The sequence below is a fragment of the Phyllobates terribilis genome, unplaced genomic scaffold, assembly GCF_046119375.1.
Source record: "Phyllobates terribilis strain yellow unplaced genomic scaffold, ASM4611937v1 Scaffold_9__5_contigs__length_417890890, whole genome shotgun sequence".
Classification (NCBI taxonomy): Eukaryota; Metazoa; Chordata; class Amphibia; order Anura; family Dendrobatidae; genus Phyllobates; species Phyllobates terribilis.
This window is the reverse complement of record NW_027362769.1, coordinates 219,492,468-219,516,502: the sequence shown is the minus strand read 5'-3', so window position 1 is coordinate 219,516,502 and position 24,035 is coordinate 219,492,468. Positions and strand designations below refer to the sequence as shown.

Here is a 24,035-nt window from a genome sequence, read left to right as displayed (position 1 = left end):
CAGAGTGTACAGGGGGCAGTGAGGGGCTGTTTGCTGACACACGTTACAGAGTGTACAGGGGGCAGAGGGGCTGTTTACTGACACACATTACAGAGTGTACAGGGGGCAGTGAGGGACTGTTTATTGATAGTTTACAGAGTGTACAGGGGGCAGAGGGGCTGTTTATTGATAGTTTACAGAGTGTACAGGGGGCAATGAGGGACTGTTTATTGATAGTTTACAGAGTGTACAGGGGGCAGTGAGGGGCTGTTTGCTGACACATGTTACAGAGTGTACAGGGGGCAGTGAGGGGCTGTTTGCTGACACATGTTACAGAGTGTACAGGGGGCAATGAGGGACTGTTTATTGATAGTTTACAGAGTGTACAGGGGGCAGTGAGGGGCTGTTTGCTGACACATGTTACAGAGTGTACAGGGGGCAGTGAGGGGCTGTTTGCTGACACATGTTACAGAGTGTACAGGGGGCAGTGAGGGGCTGTTTATTGACACACGTTACAAAGTGTACAGGGGGCAGTGAGGGGCTGTTTACTGACACATGTTAGAGAGTGTACAGGGGGCAGTGAGGCACTGTTTACTGACACACATTACAGAGTGTACAGGGGGCAGTGAGGGGCTGTTTACTGACATATGTTCCAGAGTGTACAGGGGGCAGTGAGGGACTGTTTATTGATAGTTTACAGAGTGTACAGGGGGCAGTGAGGGGCTGTTTATTGATAGTTTACAGAGTGTACAGGGGGCAGTGAGGGGCTGTTTATTGATAGTTTACAGAGTGTACAGGGGGCAGTGAGGGATTGTTTACTGACACACATTACAGAGTGTACATGGGGCAGTGAGGGACTGTTTACTGACACATGTTACAGAGTGTACATGGGGCAGTGAGGGGCTGTTTACTGACACATGTTACAGAGTGTACAGGGGGCAGTGAGGGACTTTTTACTGACACACGTTACAGAGTGTACAGGGGGCAGTGAGGGGCTGTTTGCTGACACGCGTTACAGAGTGTACAGGGGGCAGTGAGGGGCTGTTTATTGACACATGTTACAGAGTGTACAGGGGCAGTGAGGGGCTGTTTATTGACACATGTTACAGAGTGTACAGGGGCAGTGAGGGGCTGTTTATTGACACGTTACAGAGTGTACAGGGGGCAGTGAGGGGCTGTTTATTGACACATGTTACAGAGTGTACAGGGGGCAGTGAGGGGCTGTTTATTGACACACATTACTGAGTGTACAGGGGGCAGAGGGGCTGTTTATTGACACATGTTACAGAGTGTACAGGGGTCAGTGAGGGACTGTTTATTGATAGTTTACAGAGTGTACAGGGGGCAGTGAGGGGCTGTTTACTGACACATGTTACAGAGTGTACAGGGGGCAGTGAGGGACTTTTTACTGACACACGTTACAGAGTGTACAGGGGGCAGTGAGGGGCTGTTTGCTGACACGCGTTACAGAGTGTACAGGGGGCAGTGAGGGGCTGTTTATTGACACATGTTACAGAGTGTACAGGGGCAGTGAGGGGCTGTTTATTGACACATGTTACAGAGTGTACAGGGGCAGTGAGGGGCTGTTTATTGACACGTTACAGAGTGTACAGGGGGCAGTGAGGGGCTGTTTATTGACACATGTTACAGAGTGTACAGGGGGCAGTGAGGGGCTGTTTATTGACACACATTACTGAGTGTACAGGGGGCAGAGGGGCTGTTTATTGACACATGTTACAGAGTGTACAGGGGGCAGTGAGGGATTGTTTACTGACACACATTACAGAGTGTACAGGGGGCAGTGAGGGACTGTTTACTGACACACATTACAGAGTGTACAGGGGGCAGTGAGGGACTGTTTACTGACACACGTTACAGAGTGTACAGGGGGCAGAGGGGCTGTTTATTGACACATGTTACAGAGTGTACAGGGGGCAGTGAGGGACTGTTTACTGACACATGTTACAGAGTGTACAGGGGGCAGTGAGGGGCTGTTTGCTGACACGTTACAGAGTGTACAGGGGGCAGAGGGGCTGTTTACTGACACACATTACAGAGTGTACAGGGGGCAGTGAGGGGCTGTTTACTGACACATGTTACAGAGTGTACAGGGGGCAATGAGGGGCTGTTTATTGATAGTTTACAGAGTGTACAGGGGGCAGTGAGGGACTGTTTACTGACACATTACAGAGTGTACAGGGGGCAGTGAGGGGCTGTTTATTGATAGTTTACAGAGTGTACAGGGGGCAGTGAGGGGCTGTTTATTGATAGTTTACAGAGTGTACAGGGGGCAGTGAGGGGCTGTTTATTGATAGTTTACAGAGTGTACAGGGGGCAGTGAGGGGCTGTTTATTGATAGTTTACAGAGTGTACAGGGGGCAGTGAGGGATTGTTTACTGACACACATTACAGAGTGTACATGGGGCAGTGAGGGACTGTTTACTGACACATGTTACAGAGTGTACATGGGGCAGTGAGGGGCTGTTTACTGACACATGTTACAGAGTGTACAGGGGGCAGTGAGGGACTTTTTACTGACACACGTTACAGAGTGTACAGGGGGCAGTGAGGGGCTGTTTGCTGACACGCGTTACAGAGTGTACAGGGGGCAGTGAGGGGCTGTTTATTGACACATGTTACAGAGTGTACAGGGGCAGTGAGGGGCTGTTTATTGACACATGTTACAGAGTGTACAGGGGCAGTGAGGGGCTGTTTATTGACACATGTTACAGAGTGTACAGGGGGCAGTGAGGGGCTGTTTATTGACACATGTTACAGAGTGTACAGGGGGCAGTGAGGGGCTGTTTATTGACACATGTTACAGAGTGTACAGGGGGCAGTGAGGGGCTGTTTATTGACACATGTTACAGAGTGTACAGGGGGCAGTGAGGGGCTGTTTATTGACACACATTACAGAGTGTACAGGGGGCAGTGAGGGGCTGTTTATTGACACATGTTACAGAGTGTACAGGGGTCAGTGAGGGGCTGTTTATTGATAGTTTACAGAGTGTACAGGGGGCAGAGGGGCTGTTTATTGATAGTTTACAGAGTGTACAGGGGGCAGTGAGGGACTGTTTACTGACACACATTACAGAGTGTACAGGGGGCAGTGAGGGACTGTTTACTGACACACATTACAGAGTGTACAGGGGGCAGTGAGGGACTGTTTACTGACACACGTTACAGAGTGTACAGGGGGCAGAGGGGCTGTTTATTGACACATGTTACAGAGTGTACAGGGGGCAGTGAGGGACTGTTTACTGACACATGTTACAGAGTGTACAGGGGGCAGTGAGGGGCTGTTTGCTGACACACGTTACAGAGTGTACAGGGGGCAGAGGGGCTGTTTACTGACACACATTACAGAGTGTACAGGGGGCAGTGAGGGGCTGTTTACTGACACATGTTACAGAGTGTACAGGGGGCAATGAGGGGCTGTTTATTGATAGTTTACAGAGTGTACAGGGGGCAGTGAGGGACTGTTTACTGACACATTACAGAGTGTACAGGGGGCAGTGAGGGGCTGTTTGCTGACACATGTCACAGAGTGTACAGGGGGCAGTGAGGGGCTGTTTGCTGACACACGTTACTGATTGTACAGGGGGCAGTGAGGGACTGTTTATTGACACATGTTACAGAGTGTACAGGGTGCAGTGAGGGGCTGTTTATTGACACACGTTACAGAGTGTACAGGGGGCAGAGGGGCTGTTTATTGACACAAGTTACAGAGTGTACAGGGGGCGGTGAGGGGCTGTTTATTGATAGTTTACAGAGTGTACAGGGGGCAGTGAGGGGCTGTTTACTGACACATGTTACAGAGTGTACAGGGGGCAGTGAGGGACTGTTTACTGACACACGTTACAGAGTGTACAGGGGGCAGTGAGGGGCTGTTTACGGACACACATTACAGAGTGTACAGGGGGCAGTGAGGGACTGTTTACTGACACATGTTATAGAGTGTACAGGGGGCAGTGAGGGGCTGTTTGCTGACACATGTTAGAGTGTACAGGGGGCAGTGAGGGGCTGTTTACTGACACATGTTACAGAGTGTACAGGGGGCAGTGAGGGACTGTTAACTGACACACATTACAGAGTGTACAGCGGGCAGTGAGGGACTGTTAACTGACACACGTTACAGAGTGTACAGGGGGCAGTGAGGGGCTGTTGGCTGACACACGTTACAGAGTGTACAGGGGGCAGTGAGGGACTGTTAACTGACACACGTTACAGAGTGTACATGGGGCAGTGAGGGGCTGTTTACTGACACATGTTACAGAGTGTACAGGGGGCAGTGAGGGGCTGTTTATTGATAGTTTACAGAGTGTACAGGGGGCAGTGAGGGGCTGTTTGCTGACACACGTTACTGATTGTACAGGGGGCAGTGAGGGGCTGTTTGCTGGCACACGTTACTGATTGTACAGGGGGCAGTGAGGGGCTGTTTACTGACACATGTTACAGAGTGTACAGGGGGCAGTGAGGGGCTGTTTACTGACACACATTACAGAGTGTACAGGGGTCAGTGAGGGGCTGTTTATTGATAGTTTACAGAGTGTACAGGGGGCAGAGGGGCTGTTTATTGATAGTTTACAGAGTGTACAGGGGGCAGTGAGGGACTGTTTACTGACACACATTACAGAGTGTACAGGGGGCAGTGAGGGACTGTTTACTGACACACGTTACAGAGTGTACAGGGGGCAGAGGGGCTGTTTATTGACACATGTTACAGAGTGTACAGGGGGCAGTGAGGGACTGTTTACTGACACATGTTACAGAGTGTACAGGGGGCAGTGAGGGGCTGTTTGCTGACACACGTTACAGAGTGTACAGGGGGCAGAGGGGCTGTTTACTGACACACATTACAGAGTGTACAGGGGGCAGTGAGGGGCTGTTTACTGACACATGTTACAGAGTGTACAGGGGGCAATGAGGGGCTGTTTATTGATAGTTTACAGAGTGTACAGGGGGCAGTGAGGGACTGTTTACTGACACATTACAGAGTGTACAGGGGGCAGTGAGGGGCTGTTTGCTGACACATGTTACAGAGTGTACAGGGGGCAGTGAGGGGCTGTTTGCTGACACACGTTACTGATTGTACAGGGGGCAGTGAGGGACTGTTTATTGACACATGTTACAGAGTGTACAGGGGGCAGTGAGGGGCTGTTTACTGACACATGTTACAGAGTGTACAGGGGGCAGTGAGGGACTGTTTACTGACACACATTACAGAGTGTACAGGGTGCAGTGAGGGACTGTTTACTGACACACATTACAGAGTGTACAGGGTGCAGTGAGGGACTGTTTACTGACACATGTTACAGAGTGTACCGGGGGCAGTGAGGGGCTGTTTACTGACACATGTTACAGAGTGTACAGGGGGCAGTGAGGGGCTGTTTGCTGACACACGTTACAGAGTGTACAGGGGGCAGTGAGGGGCTGTTTATTGACACACGTTACAGAGTGTACAGGGGGCAGAGGGGCTGTTTATTGACACATGTTACAGAGTGTACAGGGGGCGGTGAGGGGCTGTTTATTGATAGTTTACAGAGTGTACAGGGGGCAGTGAGGGGCTGTTTACTGACACATGTTACAGAGTGTACAGGGGGCAGTGAGGGACTGTTTACTGACACACGTTACAGAGTGTACAGGAGGCAGTGAGGGGCTGTTTACGGACACACATTACAGAGTGTACAGGGGGCAGTGAGGGACTGTTTACTGACACATGTTATAGAGTGTACAGGGGGCAGTGAGGGGCTGTTTGCTGACACATGTTAGAGTGTACAGGGGGCAGTGAGGGACTGTTTACTGACACATGTTACAGAGTGTACAGGGGGCAGTGAGGGGCTGTTTACTGACACATGTTACAGAGTGTACAGGGGGCAGTGAGGGACTGTTAACTGACACACATTACAGAGTGTACAGCGGGCAGTGAGGGACTGTTAACTGACACACGTTACAGAGTGTACAGGGGGCAGTGAGGGGCTGTTGGCTGACACACGTTACAGAGTGTACAGGGGGCAGTGAGGGGCTGTTTACTGACACATGTTACAGAGTGTACAGGGGGCAGTGAGGGGCTGTTTATTGATAGTTTACAGAGTGTACAGGGGGCAGTGAGGGGCTGTTTGCTGACACACGTTACTGATTGTACAGGGGGCAGTGAGGGGCTGTTTGCTGACACACGTTACTGATTGTACAGGGGGCAGTGAGGGGCTGTTTACTGACACATGTTACAGAGTGTACAGGGGGCAGTGAGGGGCTGTTTACTGACACATGTTACAGAGTGTACATGGGGCAGTGAGGGGCTGGTTATTGACACACATTACAGAGTGTACAGGGAGCAGTGAGGGGCTGTTTGCTGACACACGTTAATGATTGTACAGGGGGCAGTGAGGGGCTGTTTGCTGACACACGTTACAAAGTGTACAGGGGGCAGTGAGGGGCTGTTTGCTGACACACGTTACAGAGTGTACAGGGGGCAGTGAGGGGCTGTTTGCTGACACATGTTACTGATTGTACAGGGGGCAGTGAGGGGCTGTTTGCTGACACACATTACAGTGTACAGGTGGCAGTGAGGGGCTGTTTGCTGACACATGTTACTGATTGTACAGGGGGCAGTGAGGGGCTGTTTGCTGACACACATTACAGTGTACAGGTGGCAGTGAGGGGCTGTTTGCTGACACACATTACAGTGTACAGGGGGCAGTGAAGGGCTGTTTGCTGACACACATTACAGTGTACAGGGGGCAGTGAGGGGCTGTTTGCTGACACACATTACAGTGTACAGGGGGCAGTGAGGGGCTGTTTATTGACACATGTTACAGAGTGTACAGGGGGCAGTGAGGGACTGTTTGCTGACACACATTACAGTGTACAGGGGGCAATGAGGGGCTGTTTGCTGATACACATTACAGTGTACAGGGGGCAGTGAGGGGCTGTTTACTGACACATGTTACAGAGTGTACAGGAGGCAGTGAGGGGCTGTTTGCTGACACACGTTACAGAGTGTACAGGGGGCAGTGAGGGGCTGTTTGCTGACACACGTTACAGAGTGTACAGGGGGCAGTGAGGGGCTGTTTACTGACACATGTTACAGAGTGTACAGGGGGCAGTGAGGGGCTGTTTGCTGACACGCGTTACAGAGTGTACAGGGGGCAGTGAGGGGCTGTTTGCTGACACACGTTACAGAGTGTACAGGGGGCAGTGAGGGGCTGTTGGCTGACACACGTTACAGAGTGTACAGGGGGCAGTGAGGGGCTGTTTATTGATAGTTTACAGAGTGTACAGGGGTCAGTGAGGGGCTGTTTATTGATAGTTTACAGAGTGTACAGGGGGCAGTGAGGGGCTGTTTATTGATAGTTTACAGAGTGTACAGGGGGCAGAGGGGCTGTTTATTGATAGTTTACAGAGTGTACAGGGGGCAGTGAGGGACTGTTTACTGACACACGTTACAGAGTGTACAGGGGGCAGTGAGGGACTGTTTACTGACACACATTACAGAGTGTACAGGGGGCAGTGAGGGACTGTTTACTGACACACATTACAGAGTGTACAGGGGGCAGTGAGGGACTGTTTACTGACACACGTTACAGAGTGTACAGGGGGTAGTGAGTGACTGTTTACTGACACACATTACAGAGTGTACAGGGGGCAGTGAGGGACTGTTTACTGACACACGTTACAGAGTGTACAGGGGGCAGTGATGGGCTGTTTACTGACACAAGTTACAGAGTGTACAGGGGGCAGTGAGGGGCTGTTTATTGACACATGTTACAGAGTGTACAGGGGGCAGTGAGGGACTGTTTACTGACACACATTACAGAGTGTACAGGGGGCAGTGAGGGGCTGTTTGCTGACACACGTTACAGAGTGTACAGGGGGCAGAGGGGCTGTTTACTGACACACATTACAGTGTACAGGGGGCAGTGAGGGACTGTTTATTGATAGTTTACAGAGTGTACAGGGGGCAATGAGGGACTGTTTATTGATAGTTTACAGAGTGTACAGGGGGCAGTGAGGGGCTGTTTGCTGACACATGTTACAGAGTGTACAGGGGGCAGTGAGGGGCTGTTTATTGACACACGTTACAAAGTGTACAGGGGGCAGTGAGGGGCTGTTTACTGACACATGTTAGAGAGTGTACAGGGGGCAGTGAGGCACTGTTTACTGACACACATTACAGAGTGTACAGGGGGCAGTGAGGGGCTGTTTACTGACATATGTTCCAGAGTGTACAGGGGGCAGTGAGGGACTGTTTATTGATAGTTTACAGAGTGTACAGGGGGCAGTGAGGGGCTGTTTATTGATAGTTTACAGAGTGTACAGGGGGCAGTGAGGGATTGTTTACTGACACACATTACAGAGTGTACAGGGGCAGTGAGGGACTGTTTACGGACACATGTTACAGAGTGTACAGGGGGCGGTGAGGGGCTGTTTATTGATAGTTTACAGAGTGTACAGGGGGCAGTGAGGGGCTGTTTATTGATAGTTTACAGAGTGTACAGGGGCAGTGAGGGACTGTTTACTGACACATGTTACAGAGTGTACATGGGGCAGTGAGGGGCTGTTTACTGACACATGTTACAGAGTGTACAGGGGGCAGTGAGGGACTGTTTACTGACACACGTTACAGAGTGTACAGGGGGCAGTGAGGGGCTGTTTGCTGACACGCGTTACAGAGTGTACAGGGGGCAGTGAGGGGCTGTTTATTGACACATGTTACAGAGTGTACAGGGGGCAGTGAGGGGCTGTTTATTGACACATGTTACAGAGTGTACAGGGGCAGTGAGGGGCTGTTTATTGACACATGTTACAGAGTGTACAGGGGGCAGTGAGGGGCTGTTTATTGACACACGTTACAGAGTGTACAGGGGGCAGTGAGGGGCTGTTTATTGACACATGTTACAGAGTGTACAGGGGTCAGTGAGGGGCTGTTTATTGATAGTTTACAGAGTGTACAGGGGGCAGAGGGGCTGTTTATTGATAGTTTACAGAATGTACAGGGGGCAGTGAGGGACTGTTTACTGACACACATTACAGAGTGTACAGGGGGCAGTGAGGGGCTGTTTACGGACACACATTACAGAGTGTACAGGGGGCAGTGAGGGACTGTTTACTGACACATGTTACAGAGTGTACAGGGGGCAGTGAGGGACTGTTTACTGACACACATTACAGAGTGTACAGGGGGCAGTGAGGGACTGTTTATTGACACATGTTACAGAGTGTACAGGGTGCAGTGAGGGACTGTTTACTGACACACATTACAGAGTGTACAGGGTGCAGTGAGGGACTGTTTACTGACACACATTACAGAGTGTACAGGGGGCAGTGAGGGACTGTTTACTGACACACATTACAGAGTGTACAGGGGGCGGTGAGGGGCTGTTTATTGATAGTTTACAGAGTGTACAGGGGGCAGTGAGGGGCTGTTTACTGACACATGTTACAGAGTGTACAGGGGGGCAGTGAGGGACTGTTTACTGACACACGTTACAGAGTGTACAGGGGGCAGTGAGGGGCTGTTTACGGACACACATTACAGAGTGTACAGGGGGCAGTGAGGGACTGTTTACTGACACATGTTACAGAGTGTACAGGGGGCAGTGAGGGGCTGTTTGCTGACACATGTTAGAGTGTACAGGGGGCAGTGAGGGACTGTTTACTGACACATGTTACAGAGTGTACAGGGGGCAGTGAGGGGCTGTTTACTGACACATGTTACAGAGTGTACAGGGGGCAGTGAGGGACTGTTAACTGACACACGTTACAGAGTGTACAGGGGGCAGTGAGGGGCTGTTTACTGACACATGTTACAGAGTGTACAGGGGGCAGTGAGGGGCTGTTTACTGACACATGTTACAGAGTGTACAGGGGGCAGTGAGGGACTGTTTATTGACACGTTACAGAGTGTACAGGGGGCAGTGAGGGGCTGTTTATTGACACATGTTACAGAGTGTACAGGGGGCAGTAAGGGACTGTTTACTGACACATGTTACAGAGTGTACAGGGGGCAGTGAGGGGCTGTTTACTGACACATGTTACAGAGTGTACAGGGGGCAGTGAGGGGCTGTTTACTGACACATGTTACAGAGTGTACAGGGGGCAGTGAGGGACTGTTTATTGATAGTTTACAGAGTGTACAGGGGGCAGTGAGGGACTGTTTACTGACACACATTACAGAGTGTACAGGGGGCAGTGAGGGACTGTTTACTGACACATGTTACAGAGTGTACAGGGGGCAGTGAGGGACTGTTTACTGACACACATTACAGAGTGTACAGGGGGCAGTGAGGGGCTGTTTACTGACACATGTTACAGAGTGTACAGGGGGCAGTGAGGGACTGTTTACTGACACACATTACAGAGTGTACAGGGGGCAGTGAGGTGCTGTTTATTGACACACGTTACAGAGTGTACAGGGTGCAGTGAGGGACTGTTTACTGACACATGTTACAGAGTGTACAGGGGGCAGTGAGGGGCTGTTTACTGACACATGTTGCAGAGTGTACAGGGGGCAGTGAGGGACTGTTTACTGACACACGTTACAGAGTGTACAGGGGGCAGTGAGGGGCTGTTGGCTGACACACGTTACAGAGTGTACAGGGGGCAGTGAGGGACTGTTAACTGACACACGTTACAGAGTGTACATGGGGCAGTGAGGGGCTGTTTACTGACACATGTTACAGAGTGTACAGGGGGCAGTGAGGGGCTGTTTACTGACACATGTTACAGAGTGTACAGGGGGCAGTGAGGGACTGTTTACTGACACATGTTACAGAGTGTACAGGGGGCAGTGAGGGGCTGTTTATTGACACACATTACAGTGTACAGGGGGCAGTGAGGGGCTGTTTATTGACACATGTTACAGAGTGTACAGGGGGCAGTGAGGGACTGTTTGCTGATACACATTACAGTGTACAGGGGGCAGAGGGGCTGTTTACTGACACACATTACAGAGTGTACAGGGGGCAGTGAGGGACTGTTTATTGATAGTTTACAGAGTGTACAGGGGGCAATGAGGGACTGTTTATTGATAGTTTACAGAGTGTACAGGGGGCAGTGAGGGGCTGTTTACTGACACACGTTACAGAGTGTACAGGGGACAGTGAGGGACTGTTTACTGACACATGTTCTAGAGTGTACAGGGGGCAGTGAGGGGCTGTTTACTGACACATGTTACAGAGTGTACAGGGGGCAGTGAGGGGCTGTTTGCTGACACACATTACAGTGTACAGGGGGCAGTGAGGGGCTGTTTTCTGACACATTACAGTGTACAGGGGGCAGTGAGGGGCTGTTTTCTGACACACATTACAGTGTACAGGGGGCAGTGAGGGGCTGTTTGCTGACACACATTACAGTGTACAGGGGGCAGTGAGGGGCTGTTTGCTGACACACATTACAGTGTACAGGGGGCAGTGAGGGGCTGTTTGCTGACACACATTACAGTGTACAGGGGACAGTGAAGGGCTGTTTGCTGACACACATTACAGTGTACAGGGGGCAGTGAGGGGCTGTTTGCTGACACACATTACAGTGTACAGGGGGCAGTGAGGGGCTGTTTATTGACACATGTTACAGAGTGTACAGGGGGCAGTGAGGGACTGTTTGCTGATACACATTACAGTGTACAGGGGGCAGAGGGGCTGTTTACTGACACACATTACAGAGTGTACAGGGGGCAGTGAGGGACTGTTTATTGATAGTTTACAGAGTGTACAGGGGGCAATGAGGGACTGTTTATTGATAGTTTACAGAGTGTACAGGGGGCAGTGAGGGGCTGTTTGCTGACACATGTTACAGAGTGTACAGGGGGCAGTGAGGGACTGTTTACTGACACACATTACAGAGTGTACAGGGGGCAGTGAGGGGCTGTTTATTGACACACGTTACAAAGTGTACAGGGGGCAGTGAGGGGCTGTTTACTGACACATGTTAGAGAGTGTACAGGGGGCAGTGAGGGGCTGTTTACTGACATATGTTCCAGAGTGTACAGGGGGCAGTGAGGGACTGTTTATTGATAGTTTACAGAGTGTACAGGGGGCAGTGAGGGGCTGTTTATTGATAGTTTACAGAGTGTACAGGGGGCAGTGAGGGATTGTTTACTGACACACATTACAGAGTGTACAGGGGCAGTGAGGGACTGTTTACGGACACATGTTACAGAGTGTACAGGGGGCGGTGAGGGGCTGTTTATTGATAGTTTACAGAGTGTACAGGGGGCAGTGAGGGGCTGTTTATTGATAGTTTACAGAGTGTACAGGGGGCAGTGAGGGATTGTTTACTGACACACATTACAGAGTGTACAGGGGCAGTGAGGGACTGTTTACTGACACATGTTACAGAGTGTACATGGGGCAGTGAGGGGCTGTTTACTGACACATGTTACAGAGTGTACAGGGGGCAGTGAGGGACTGTTTACTGACACACGTTACAGAGTGTACAGTGGGCAGTGAGGGGCTGTTTATTGACACATGTTACAGAGTGTGCAGGGGGCAGTGAGGGGCTGTTTATTGACACATGTTACAGAGTGTACAGGGGCAGTGAGGGGCTGTTTATTGACACATGTTACAGAGTGTACAGGGGGCAGTGAGGGGCTGTTTATTGACACACGTTACAGAGTGTACAGGGGGCAGTGAGGGGCTGTTTATTGACACATGTTACAGAGTGTACAGGGGTCAGTGAGGGGCTGTTTATTGATAGTTTACAGAGTGTACAGGGGGCAGAGGGGCTGTTTATTGATAGTTTACAGAGTGTACAGGGGGCAGTGAGGGACTGTTTACTGACACACATTACAGAGTGTACAGGGGGCAGTGAGGGACTGTTTACTGACACACATTACAGAGTGTACAGGGGGCAGTGAGGGACTGTTTACTGACACACGTTACAGAGTGTACAGGGGGCAGAGGGGCTGTTTATTGACACATGTTACAGAGTGTACAGGGGGCAGTGAGGGACTGTTTACTGACACACATTACAGAGTGTACAGGGGGCAGTGAGGTGCTGTTTATTGACACACGTTACAGAGTGTACAGGGTGCAGTGAGGGACTGTTTACTGACACATGTTACAGAGTGTACAGGGGGCAGTGAGGGGCTGTTTACTGACACATGTTGCAGAGTGTACAGGGGGCAGTGAGGGACTGTTAACTGACACACGTTACAGAGTGTACAGGGGGCAGTGAGGGGCTGTTGGCTGACACACGTTACAGAGTGTACAGGGGGCAGTGAGGGACTGTTAACTGACACACGTTACAGAGTGTACATGGGGCAGTGAGGGGCTGTTTACTGACACATGTTACAGAGTGTACAGGGGGCAGTGAGGGGCTGTTTACTGACACATGTTACAGAGTGTACATGGGGCAGTGAGGGGCTGGTTATTGACACACATTACAGAGTGTACAGGGAGCAGTGAGGGGCTGTTTGCTGACACACGTTAATGATTGTACAGGGGGCAGTGAGGGGCTGTTTGCTGACACACGTTACAAAGTGTACAGGGGGCAGTGAGGGGCTGTTTGCTGACACACGTTACAGAGTGTACAGGGGGCAGTGAGGGGCTGTTTGCTGACACATGTTACTGATTGTACAGGGGGCAGTGAGGGGCTGTTTGCTGACACACATTACAGTGTACAGGTGGCAGTGAGGGGCTGTTTGCTGACACATGTTACTGATTGTACAGGGGGCAGTGAGGGGCTGTTTGCTGACACACATTACAGTGTACAGGTGGCAGTGAGGGGCTGTTTGCTGACACACATTACAGTGTACAGGGGGCAGTGAAGGGCTGTTTGCTGACACACATTACAGTGTACAGGGGGCAGTGAGGGGCTGTTTGCTGACACACATTACAGTGTACAGGGGGCAGTGAGGGGCTGTTTATTGACACATGTTACAGAGTGTACAGGGGGCAGTGAGGGACTGTTTGCTGACACACATTACAGTGTACAGGGGGCAATGAGGGGCTGTTTGCTGATACACATTACAGTGTACAGGGGGCAGTGAGGGGCTGTTTACTGACACATGTTACAGAGTGTACAGGAGGCAGTGAGGGGCTGTTTGCTGACACACGTTACAGAGTGTACAGGGGGCAGTGAGGGGCTGTTTGCTGACACACGTTACAGAGTGTACAGGGGGCAGTGAGGGGCTGTTTACTGACACATGTTACAGAGTGTACAGGGGGCAGTGAGGGGCTGTTTGCTGACACGCGTTACAGAGTGTACAGGGGGCAGTGAGGGGCTGTTTGCTGACACACGTTACAGAGTGTACAGGGGGCAGTGAGGGGCTGTTGGCTGACACACGTTACAGAGTGTACAGGGGGCAGTGAGGGGCTGTTTATTGATAGTTTACAGAGTGTACAGGGGTCAGTGAGGGGCTGTTTATTGATAGTTTACAGAGTGTACAGGGGGCAGTGAGGGGCTGTTTATTGATAGTTTACAGAGTGTACAGGGGGCAGAGGGGCTGTTTATTGATAGTTTACAGAGTGTACAGGGGGCAGTGAGGGACTGTTTACTGACACACGTTACAGAGTGTACAGGGGGCAGTGAGGGACTGTTTACTGACACACATTACAGAGTGTACAGGGGGCAGTGAGGGACTGTTTACTGACACACATTACAGAGTGTACAGGGGGCAGTGAGGGACTGTTTACTGACACACGTTACAGAGTGTACAGGGGGTAGTGAGTGACTGTTTACTGACACACATTACAGAGTGTACAGGGGGCAGTGAGGGACTGTTTACTGACACACGTTACAGAGTGTACAGGGGGCAGTGATGGGCTGTTTACTGACACAAGTTACAGAGTGTACAGGGGGCAGTGAGGGGCTGTTTATTGACACATGTTACAGAGTGTACAGGGGGCAGTGAGGGACTGTTTACTGACACACATTACAGAGTGTACAGGGGGCAGTGAGGGGCTGTTTGCTGACACACGTTACAGAGTGTACAGGGGGCAGAGGGGCTGTTTACTGACACACATTACAGTGTACAGGGGGCAGTGAGGGACTGTTTATTGATAGTTTACAGAGTGTACAGGGGGCAATGAGGGACTGTTTATTGATAGTTTACAGAGTGTACAGGGGGCAGTGAGGGGCTGTTTGCTGACACATGTTACAGAGTGTACAGGGGGCAGTGAGGGGCTGTTTATTGACACACGTTACAAAGTGTACAGGGGGCAGTGAGGGGCTGTTTACTGACACATGTTAGAGAGTGTACAGGGGGCAGTGAGGCACTGTTTACTGACACACATTACAGAGTGTACAGGGGGCAGTGAGGGGCTGTTTACTGACATATGTTCCAGAGTGTACAGGGGGCAGTGAGGGACTGTTTATTGATAGTTTACAGAGTGTACAGGGGGCAGTGAGGGGCTGTTTATTGATAGTTTACAGAGTGTACAGGGGGCAGTGAGGGATTGTTTACTGACACACATTACAGAGTGTACAGGGGCAGTGAGGGACTGTTTACGGACACATGTTACAGAGTGTACAGGGGGCGGTGAGGGGCTGTTTATTGATAGTTTACAGAGTGTACAGGGGGCAGTGAGGGGCTGTTTATTGATAGTTTACAGAGTGTACAGGGGCAGTGAGGGACTGTTTACTGACACATGTTACAGAGTGTACATGGGGCAGTGAGGGGCTGTTTACTGACACATGTTACAGAGTGTACAGGGGGCAGTGAGGGACTGTTTACTGACACACGTTACAGAGTGTACAGGGGGCAGTGAGGGGCTGTTTGCTGACACGCGTTACAGAGTGTACAGGGGGCAGTGAGGGGCTGTTTATTGACACATGTTACAGAGTGTACAGGGGGCAGTGAGGGGCTGTTTATTGACACATGTTACAGAGTGTACAGGGGCAGTGAGGGGCTGTTTATTGACACATGTTACAGAGTGTACAGGGGGCAGTGAGGGGCTGTTTATTGACACACGTTACAGAGTGTACAGGGGGCAGTGAGGGGCTGTTTATTGACACATGTTACAGAGTGTACAGGGGTCAGTGAGGGGCTGTTTATTGATAGTTTACAGAGTGTACAGGGGGCAGAGGGGCTGTTTATTGATAGTTTACAGAGTGTACAGGGGGCAGTGAGGGACTGTTTACTGACACACATTACAGAGTGTACAGGGGGCAGTGAGGGGCTGTTTACGGACACACATTACAGAGTGTACAGGGGGCAGTGAGGGACTGTTTACTTACACATGTTACAGAGTGTACAGGGGGCAGTGAGGGGCTGTTTATTGACACATGTTACAGAGTGTACAGGGGGCAGTGAGGGGCTGTTTACTGACACATGTTACAGAGTGTACAGGGGGCAGTGAGGGACTGTTTACTGACACACATTACAGAGTGTACAGGGGGCAGTGAGGGACTGTTTATTGACACATGTTACAGAGTGTACAGGGTGCAGTGAGGGACTGTTTACTGACACACATTACAGAGTGTACAGGGTGCAGTGAGGGACTGTTTACTGACACATGTTACAGAGTGTACCGGGGGCAGTGAGGGGCTGTTTACTGACACATGTTACAGAGTGTACAGGGGGCAGTGAGGGGCTGTTTGCTGACACACGTTACAGAGTGTACAGGGGGCAGTGAGGGGCTGTTTATTGACACACGTTACAGAGTGTACAGGGGGCAGAGGGGCTGTTTATTGACACATGTTACAGAGTGTACAGGGGGCGGTGAGGGGCTGTTTATTGATAGTTTACAGAGTGTACAGGGGGCAGTGAGGGGCTGTTTACTGACACATGTTACAGAGTGTACAGGGGGGCAGTGAGGGACTGTTTACTGACACACGTTACAGAGTGTACAGGGGGCAGTGAGGGGCTGTTTACGGACACACATTACAGAGTGTACAGGGGGCAGTGAGGGACTGTTTACTGACACCTGTTACAGAGTGTACAGGGGGCAGTGAGGGGCTGTTTGCTGACACATGTTAGAGTGTACAGGGGGCAGTGAGGGACTGTTTACTGACACATGTTACAGAGTGTACAGGGGGCAGTGAGGGGCTGTTTACTGACACATGTTACAGAGTGTACAGGGGGCAGTGAGGGACTGTTAACTGACACACGTTACAGAGTGTACAGGGGGCAGTGAGGGGCTGTTTACTGACACATGTTACAGAGTGTACAGGGGGCAGTGAGGGGCTGTTTACTGACACATGTTACAGAGTGTACAGGGGGCAGTGAGGGACTGTTTATTGACACGTTACAGAGTGTACAGGGGGCAGTGAGGGGCTGTTTATTGACACATGTTACAGAGTGTACAGGGGGCAGAGGGGCTGTTTATTGACACATGTTACAGAGTGTACAGGGGGCAGTAAGGGACTGTTTACTGACACATGTTACAGAGTGTACAGGGGGCAGTGAGGGGCTGTTTACTGACACATGTTACAGAGTGTACAGGGGGCAGTGAGGGGCTGTTTACTGACACATGTTACAGAGTGTACAGGGGGCAGTGAGGGACTGTTTATTGATAGTTTACAGAGTGTACAGGGGGCAGTGAGGGACTGTTTACTGACACACATTACAGAGTGTACAGGGGGCAGTGAGGGACTGTTTACTGACACATGTTACAGAGTGTACAGGGGGCAGTGAGGGACTGTTTACTGACACACATTACAGAGTGTACAGGGGGCAGTGAGGGGCTGTTTACTGACACATGTTACAGAGTGTACAGGGGGCAGTGAGGGACTGTTTACTGACACATGTTACAGAGTGTACAGGGGGCAGTGAGGGGCTGTTTACTGACACATGTTACAGAGTGTACAGGGGGCAGTGAGGGACTGTTTACTGACACATGTTACAGAGTGTACAGGGGGCAGTGAGGGGCTGTTTATTGACACACATTACAGTGTACAGGGGGCAGTGAGGGGCTGTTTATTGACACATGTTACAGAGTGTACAGGGGGCAGTGAGGGACTGTTTGCTGATACACATTACAGAGTGTACAGGGGGCAGTGATGGGCTGTTTACTGACACAAGTTACAGAGTGTACAGGGGGCAGTGAGGGGCTGTTTATTGACACATGTTACAGAGTGTACAGGGGGCAGTGAGGGACTGTTTACTGACACACATTACAGAGTGTACAGGGGGCAGTGAGGGGCTGTTTGCTGACACACGTTACAGAGTGTACAGGGGGCAGAGGGGCTGTTTACTGACACACATTACAGTGTACAGGGGGCAGTGAGGGACTGTTTATTGATAGTTTACAGAGTGTACAGGGGGCAATGAGGGACTGTTTATTGATAGTTTACAGAGTGTACAGGGGGCAGTGAGGGGCTGTTTGCTGACACATGTTACAGAGTGTACAGGGGGCAGTGAGGGGCTGTTTATTGACACACGTTACAAAGTGTACAGGGGGCAGTGAGGGGCTGTTTACTGACACATGTTAGAGAGTGTACAGGGGGCAGTGAGGCACTGTTTACTGACACACATTACAGAGTGTACAGGGGGCAGTGAGGGGCTGTTTACTGACATATGTTCCAGAGTGTACAGGGGGCAGTGAGGGACTGTTTATTGATAGTTTACAGAGTGTACAGGGGGCAGTGAGGGGCTGTTTATTGATAGTTTACAGAGTGTACAGGGGGCAGTGAGGGATTGTTTACTGACACACATTACAGAGTGTACAGGGGCAGTGAGGGACTGTTAACTGACACACGTTACAGAGTGTACATGGGGCAGTGAGGGGCTGTTTACTGACACATGTTACAGAGTGTACAGGGGGCAGTGAGGGGCTGTTTACTGACACATGTTACAGAGTGTACAGGGGGCAGTGAGGGACTGTTTACTGACACATGTTACAGAGTGTACAGGGGGCAGTGAGGGGCTGTTTATTGACACACATTACAGTGTACAGGGGGCAGTGAGGGGCTGTTTATTGACACATGTTACAGAGTGTACAGGGGGCAGTGAGGGACTGTTTGCTGATACACATTACAGTGTACAGGGGGCAGAGGGGCTGTTTACTGACACACATTACAGAGTGTACAGGGGGCAGTGAGGGACTGTTTATTGACACATGTTACAGAGTGTACAGGGGGCAGTGAGGGACTGTTTATTGATAGTTTACAGAGTGTACAGGGGGCAGTGAGGGGCTGTTTACTGACACACGTTACAGAGTGTACAGGGGACAGTGAGGGACTGTTTACTGACACATGTTACAGAGTGTACAGGGGGCAGTGAGGGGCTGTTTACTGACACATGTTACAGAGTGTACAGGGGGCAGTGAGGGGCTGTTTGCTGACACACATTACAGTGTACAGGGGGCAGTGAGGGGCTGTTTTCTGACACATTACAGTGTACAGGGGGCAGTGAGGGGCTGTTTTCTGACACACATTACAGTGTACAGGGGGCAGTGAGGGGCTGTTTGCTGACACACATTACAGTGTACAGGGGGCAGTGAGGGGCTGTTTGCTGACACACATTACAGTGTACAGGGGGCAGTGAGGGGCTGTTTGCTGACACACATTACAGTGTACAGGGGACAGTGAAGGGCTGTTTGCTGACACACATTACAGTGTACAGGGGGCAGTGAGGGGCTGTTTGCTGACACACATTACAGTGTACAGGGGGCAGTGAGGGGCTGTTTATTGACACATGTTACAGAGTGTACAGGGGGCAGTGAGGGACTGTTTGCTGATACACATTACAGTGTACAGGGGGCAGAGGGGCTGTTTACTGACACACATTACAGAGTGTACAGGGGGCAGTGAGGGACTGTTTATTGATAGTTTACAGAGTGTACAGGGGGCAATGAGGGACTGTTTATTGATAGTTTACAGAGTGTACAGGGGGCAGTGAGGGGCTGTTTGCTGACACATGTTACAGAGTGTACAGGGGGCAGTGAGGGACTGTTTACTGACACACATTACAGAGTGTACAGGGGGCAGTGAGGGGCTGTTTATTGACACACGTTACAAAGTGTACAGGGGGCAGTGAGGGGCTGTTTACTGACACATGTTAGAGAGTGTACAGGGGGCAGTGAGGGGCTGTTTACTGACATATGTTCCAGAGTGTACAGGGGGCAGTGAGGGACTGTTTATTGATAGTTTACAGAGTGTACAGGGGGCAGTGAGGGGCTGTTTATTGATAGTTTACAGAGTGTACAGGGGGCAGTGAGGGATTGTTTACTGACACACATTACAGAGTGTACAGGGGCAGTGAGGGACTGTTTACGGACACATGTTACAGAGTGTACAGGGGGCGGTGAGGGGCTGTTTATTGATAGTTTACAGAGTGTACAGGGGGCAGTGAGGGGCTGTTTATTGATAGTTTACAGAGTGTACAGGGGGCAGTGAGGGATTGTTTACTGACACACATTACAGAGTGTACAGGGGCAGTGAGGGACTGTTTACTGACACATGTTACAGAATGTACATGGGGCAGTGAGGGGCTGTTTACTGACACATGTTACAGAGTGTACAGGGGGCAGTGAGGGACTGTTTACTGACACACGTTACAGAGTGTACAGGGGGCAGTGAGGGGCTGTTTGCTGACACGCGTTACAGAGTGTACAGTGGGCAGTGAGGGGCTGTTTATTGACACATGTTACAGAGTGTGCAGGGGGCAGTGAGGGGCTGTTTATTGACACATGTTACAGAGTGTACAGGGGCAGTGAGGGGCTGTTTATTGACACATGTTACAGAGTGTACAGGGGGCAGTGAGGGGCTGTTTATTGACACACGTTACAGAGTGTACAGGGGGCAGTGAGGGGCTGTTTATTGACACATGTTACAGAGTGTACAGGGGTCAGTGAGGGGCTGTTTATTGATAGTTTACAGAGTGTACAGGGGGCAGAGGGGCTGTTTATTGATAGTTTACAGAGTGTACAGGGGGCAGTGAGGGACTGTTTACTGACACACATTACAGAGTGTACAGGGGGCAGTGAGGGACTGTTTACTGACACACATTACAGAGTGTACAGGGGGCAGTGAGGGACTGTTTACTGACACACGTTACAGAGTGTACAGGGGGCAGAGGGGCTGTTTATTGACACATGTTACAGAGTGTACAGGGGGCAGTGAGGGACTGTTTACTGACACACATTACAGAGTGTACAGGGGGCAGTGAGGTGCTGTTTATTGACACACGTTACAGAGTGTACAGGGTGCAGTGAGGGACTGTTTACTGACACATGTTACAGAGTGTACAGGGGGCAGTGAGGGGCTGTTTACTGACACATGTTGCAGAGTGTACAGGGGGCAGTGAGGGACTGTTAACTGACACACGTTACAGAGTGTACAGGGGGCAGTGAGGGGCTGTTGGCTGACACACGTTACAGAGTGTACAGGGGGCAGTGAGGGACTGTTAACTGACACACGTTACAGAGTGTACATGGGGCAGTGAGGGGCTGTTTACTGACACATGTTACAGAGTGTACAGGGGGCAGTGAGGGGCTGTTTACTGACACATGTTACAGAGTGTACAGGGGGCAGTGAGGGACTGTTTACTGACACATGTTACAGAGTGTACAGGGGGCAGTGAGGGGCTGTTTATTGACACACGTTACAGAGTGTACAGGGGGCAGTGAGGGGCTGTTTATTGACACACGTTACAGAGTGTACAGGGGGCAGTGAGGGGCTGTTTACTGACACACGTTACAGAGTGTACAGGGGACAGTGAGGGACTGTTTACTGACACATGTTACAGAGTGTACAGGGGGCAGTGAGGGGCTGTTTACTGACACATGTTACAGAGTGTACAGGGGGCAGTGAGGGGCTGTTTGCTGACACACATTACAGTGTACAGGGGGCAGTGAGGGGCTGTTTTCTGACACATTACAGTGTACAGGGGGCAGTGAGGGGCTGTTTTCTGACACACATTACAGTGTACAGGGGGCAGTGAGGGGCTGTTTGCTGACACACATTACAGTGTACAGGGGGCAGTGAGGGGCTGTTTGCTGACACACATTACAGTGTACAGGGGGCAGTGAGGGGCTGTTTGCTGACACACATTACAGTGTACAGGGGACAGTGAAGGGCTGTTTGCTGACACACATTACAGTGTACAGGGGGCAGTGAGGGGCTGTTTGCTGACACACATTACAGTGTACAGGGGGCAGTGAGGGGCTGTTTATTGACACATGTTACAGAGTGTACAGGGGGCAGTGAGGGACTGTTTGCTGATACACATTACAGTGTACAGGGGGCAGTGAGGGGCTGTTTGCTGACACACATTACAGTGTACAGGGGGCAGTGAGGGGCTGTTTGCTGACACACGTTACTGATTGTACATGGGGCAGTGAGGGGCTGTTTGCTGACACACGTTACTGATTGTACAGGGGGCAGTGAGGGGCTGTTTGCTGACACACGTTACTGATTGTACAGGGGGCAGTGGGGCAGTGAGGGGCTGTTTGCTGACACACGTTACTGATTGTACAGGGGGTAGTGAGGGGCTGTTTGCTGACACACGTTACTGATTGTACAGGGGGCAGTGAGTGGCTGTTTGCTGACACACGTTACTGATTGTACAGGGGGCAGTGAGGGGCTGTTTGCTGACACACGTTACTGATTGTACAGGGGGCAGTGAGGGGCTGTTTGCTGACACATGTTACTGATTGTACAGGGGGCAGTGAGGGGCTGTTTGCTGACACACATTACAGTGTACAGGGGGCAGTGAGGGGCTGTTTTCTGACACACATTACAGTGTACAGGGGGCAGTGAGGGGCTGTTTGCTGACACACGTTACTGATTGTACAGGGGGCAGTGAGGGGCTGTTTGCTGACACACGTTACTGATTGTACAGGGGGCAGTGAGGGGTTGTTTGCTGACACACTTTACTGATTGTACAGGGGGCAGTGAGGGACTGTTTGCTGACACACGTTACAGAGTGTACAGGGGGCAGTGAGGGGCTGTTTACTGACACATGTTACAGAGTGTACAGGGGGCAGTGAGGGGCTGTTTACTGACACATGTTACAGAGTGTACAGGGGGCAGTGAGGGGCTGTTTACTGACACACGTTACTGATTGTACAGGGGGCAGTGAGGGGCTGTTTGCTGACACACGTTACAGACATTACTTCTCGTCCTGGAGTGTTAGGAGATGATGCCACTAGATCGGCAGTGTCTGGACCTGTGCTGGTGCCACCTCTATGACTGGAAGCCGAGAATAAAGTTAATTTCCTCCTGGCAGCGGGGCTCTTAGTGTCGGTGCAGCACGGTATCAGAACGCTATTAACCTGCAGATTAACACTATATCTGCAGGTTTATAGTGTTATTTTACATGACGTTAGGTTCCCTTTAATCATTTTATAATAAAGTATTTAAATTTCAAAATGAGCATGTGCTTGTTACTCACCCGATCTCTGCTAGCTACCATTGAGTGGAAACTACATGCACTATTGCAAATAAACCTCATTATCGGTAAAATGTTTAATTTCCCTTTTAATAGAATTAGAAGGTGGGGAAGACTGAGGGAATACAGAGATATAGATGCATATGTACTTATCTAAAATATTGCATGTTCCCATCTCCGTATGCTCCAATACAATATTAAGGTGATGCACTTTTTTCAAAGAGCTATTTCGTACTGGGACCAAGCAAGTTCTGAGTAGTGTTACATTATTTATAATGAATGGATGGGTCACATCATCATTGATATCTGCACACCTGTTAAAAGAAAATGTAAATCAGAATAATTTTTATTCTAGATTAAATATTTCATATATTTCTTATTTTTCAGGCGCTCATCTAGAACCCACAGAAATGATGCAGCCCAGCTCTGCAGATTCATATGTACCCAACAGATGACAACCTGTTATGTGTAGTTTTATTTATTTGTTGATTTTTTTTTATATATTTTAATAATTTTATTTTGGGGAGACTGCTGGAAAAACTGTACTTGTTGCAATAAAATTTTCAACATCTATATCCGTGTATTGAGTGCTTTGATTTCTAAGTTATATATTAGAATGGTAATAAATGATCCTCATTGTTCTATTTGTGTTTCTGTAATTGGACTGAATCATTACAAAAATATGCGAAATATACAGGAATAACATACCCGTATCCATCAGTTGAGGATTTGGCTTATGCTGAGCTGAAGCTTTTTATTTGGAGTGGATATTACTGGTAAC

General features: G+C 50.3%; 1 protein-coding gene across 1 annotated transcript in view; it reads left to right on the top strand.

Moving 5' to 3' along the window:
* The window catches only part of CEP20 (centrosomal protein 20), a 95,900-nt gene extending 72,073 nt beyond the window's left edge, over nucleotides 1–23,827 (top strand). Inside the window, exon 5 of the mRNA XM_073647681.1 lies at nucleotides 23,642–23,827. Coding sequence (XP_073503782.1) covers nucleotides 23,642–23,709 — 68 coding nt within the window. The 3' untranslated portion in view covers nucleotides 23,710–23,827. The remainder of the gene's footprint in view (nucleotides 1–23,641) is intronic.
* The last annotated feature ends 208 nt before the right edge of the window (nucleotides 23,828–24,035 follow it).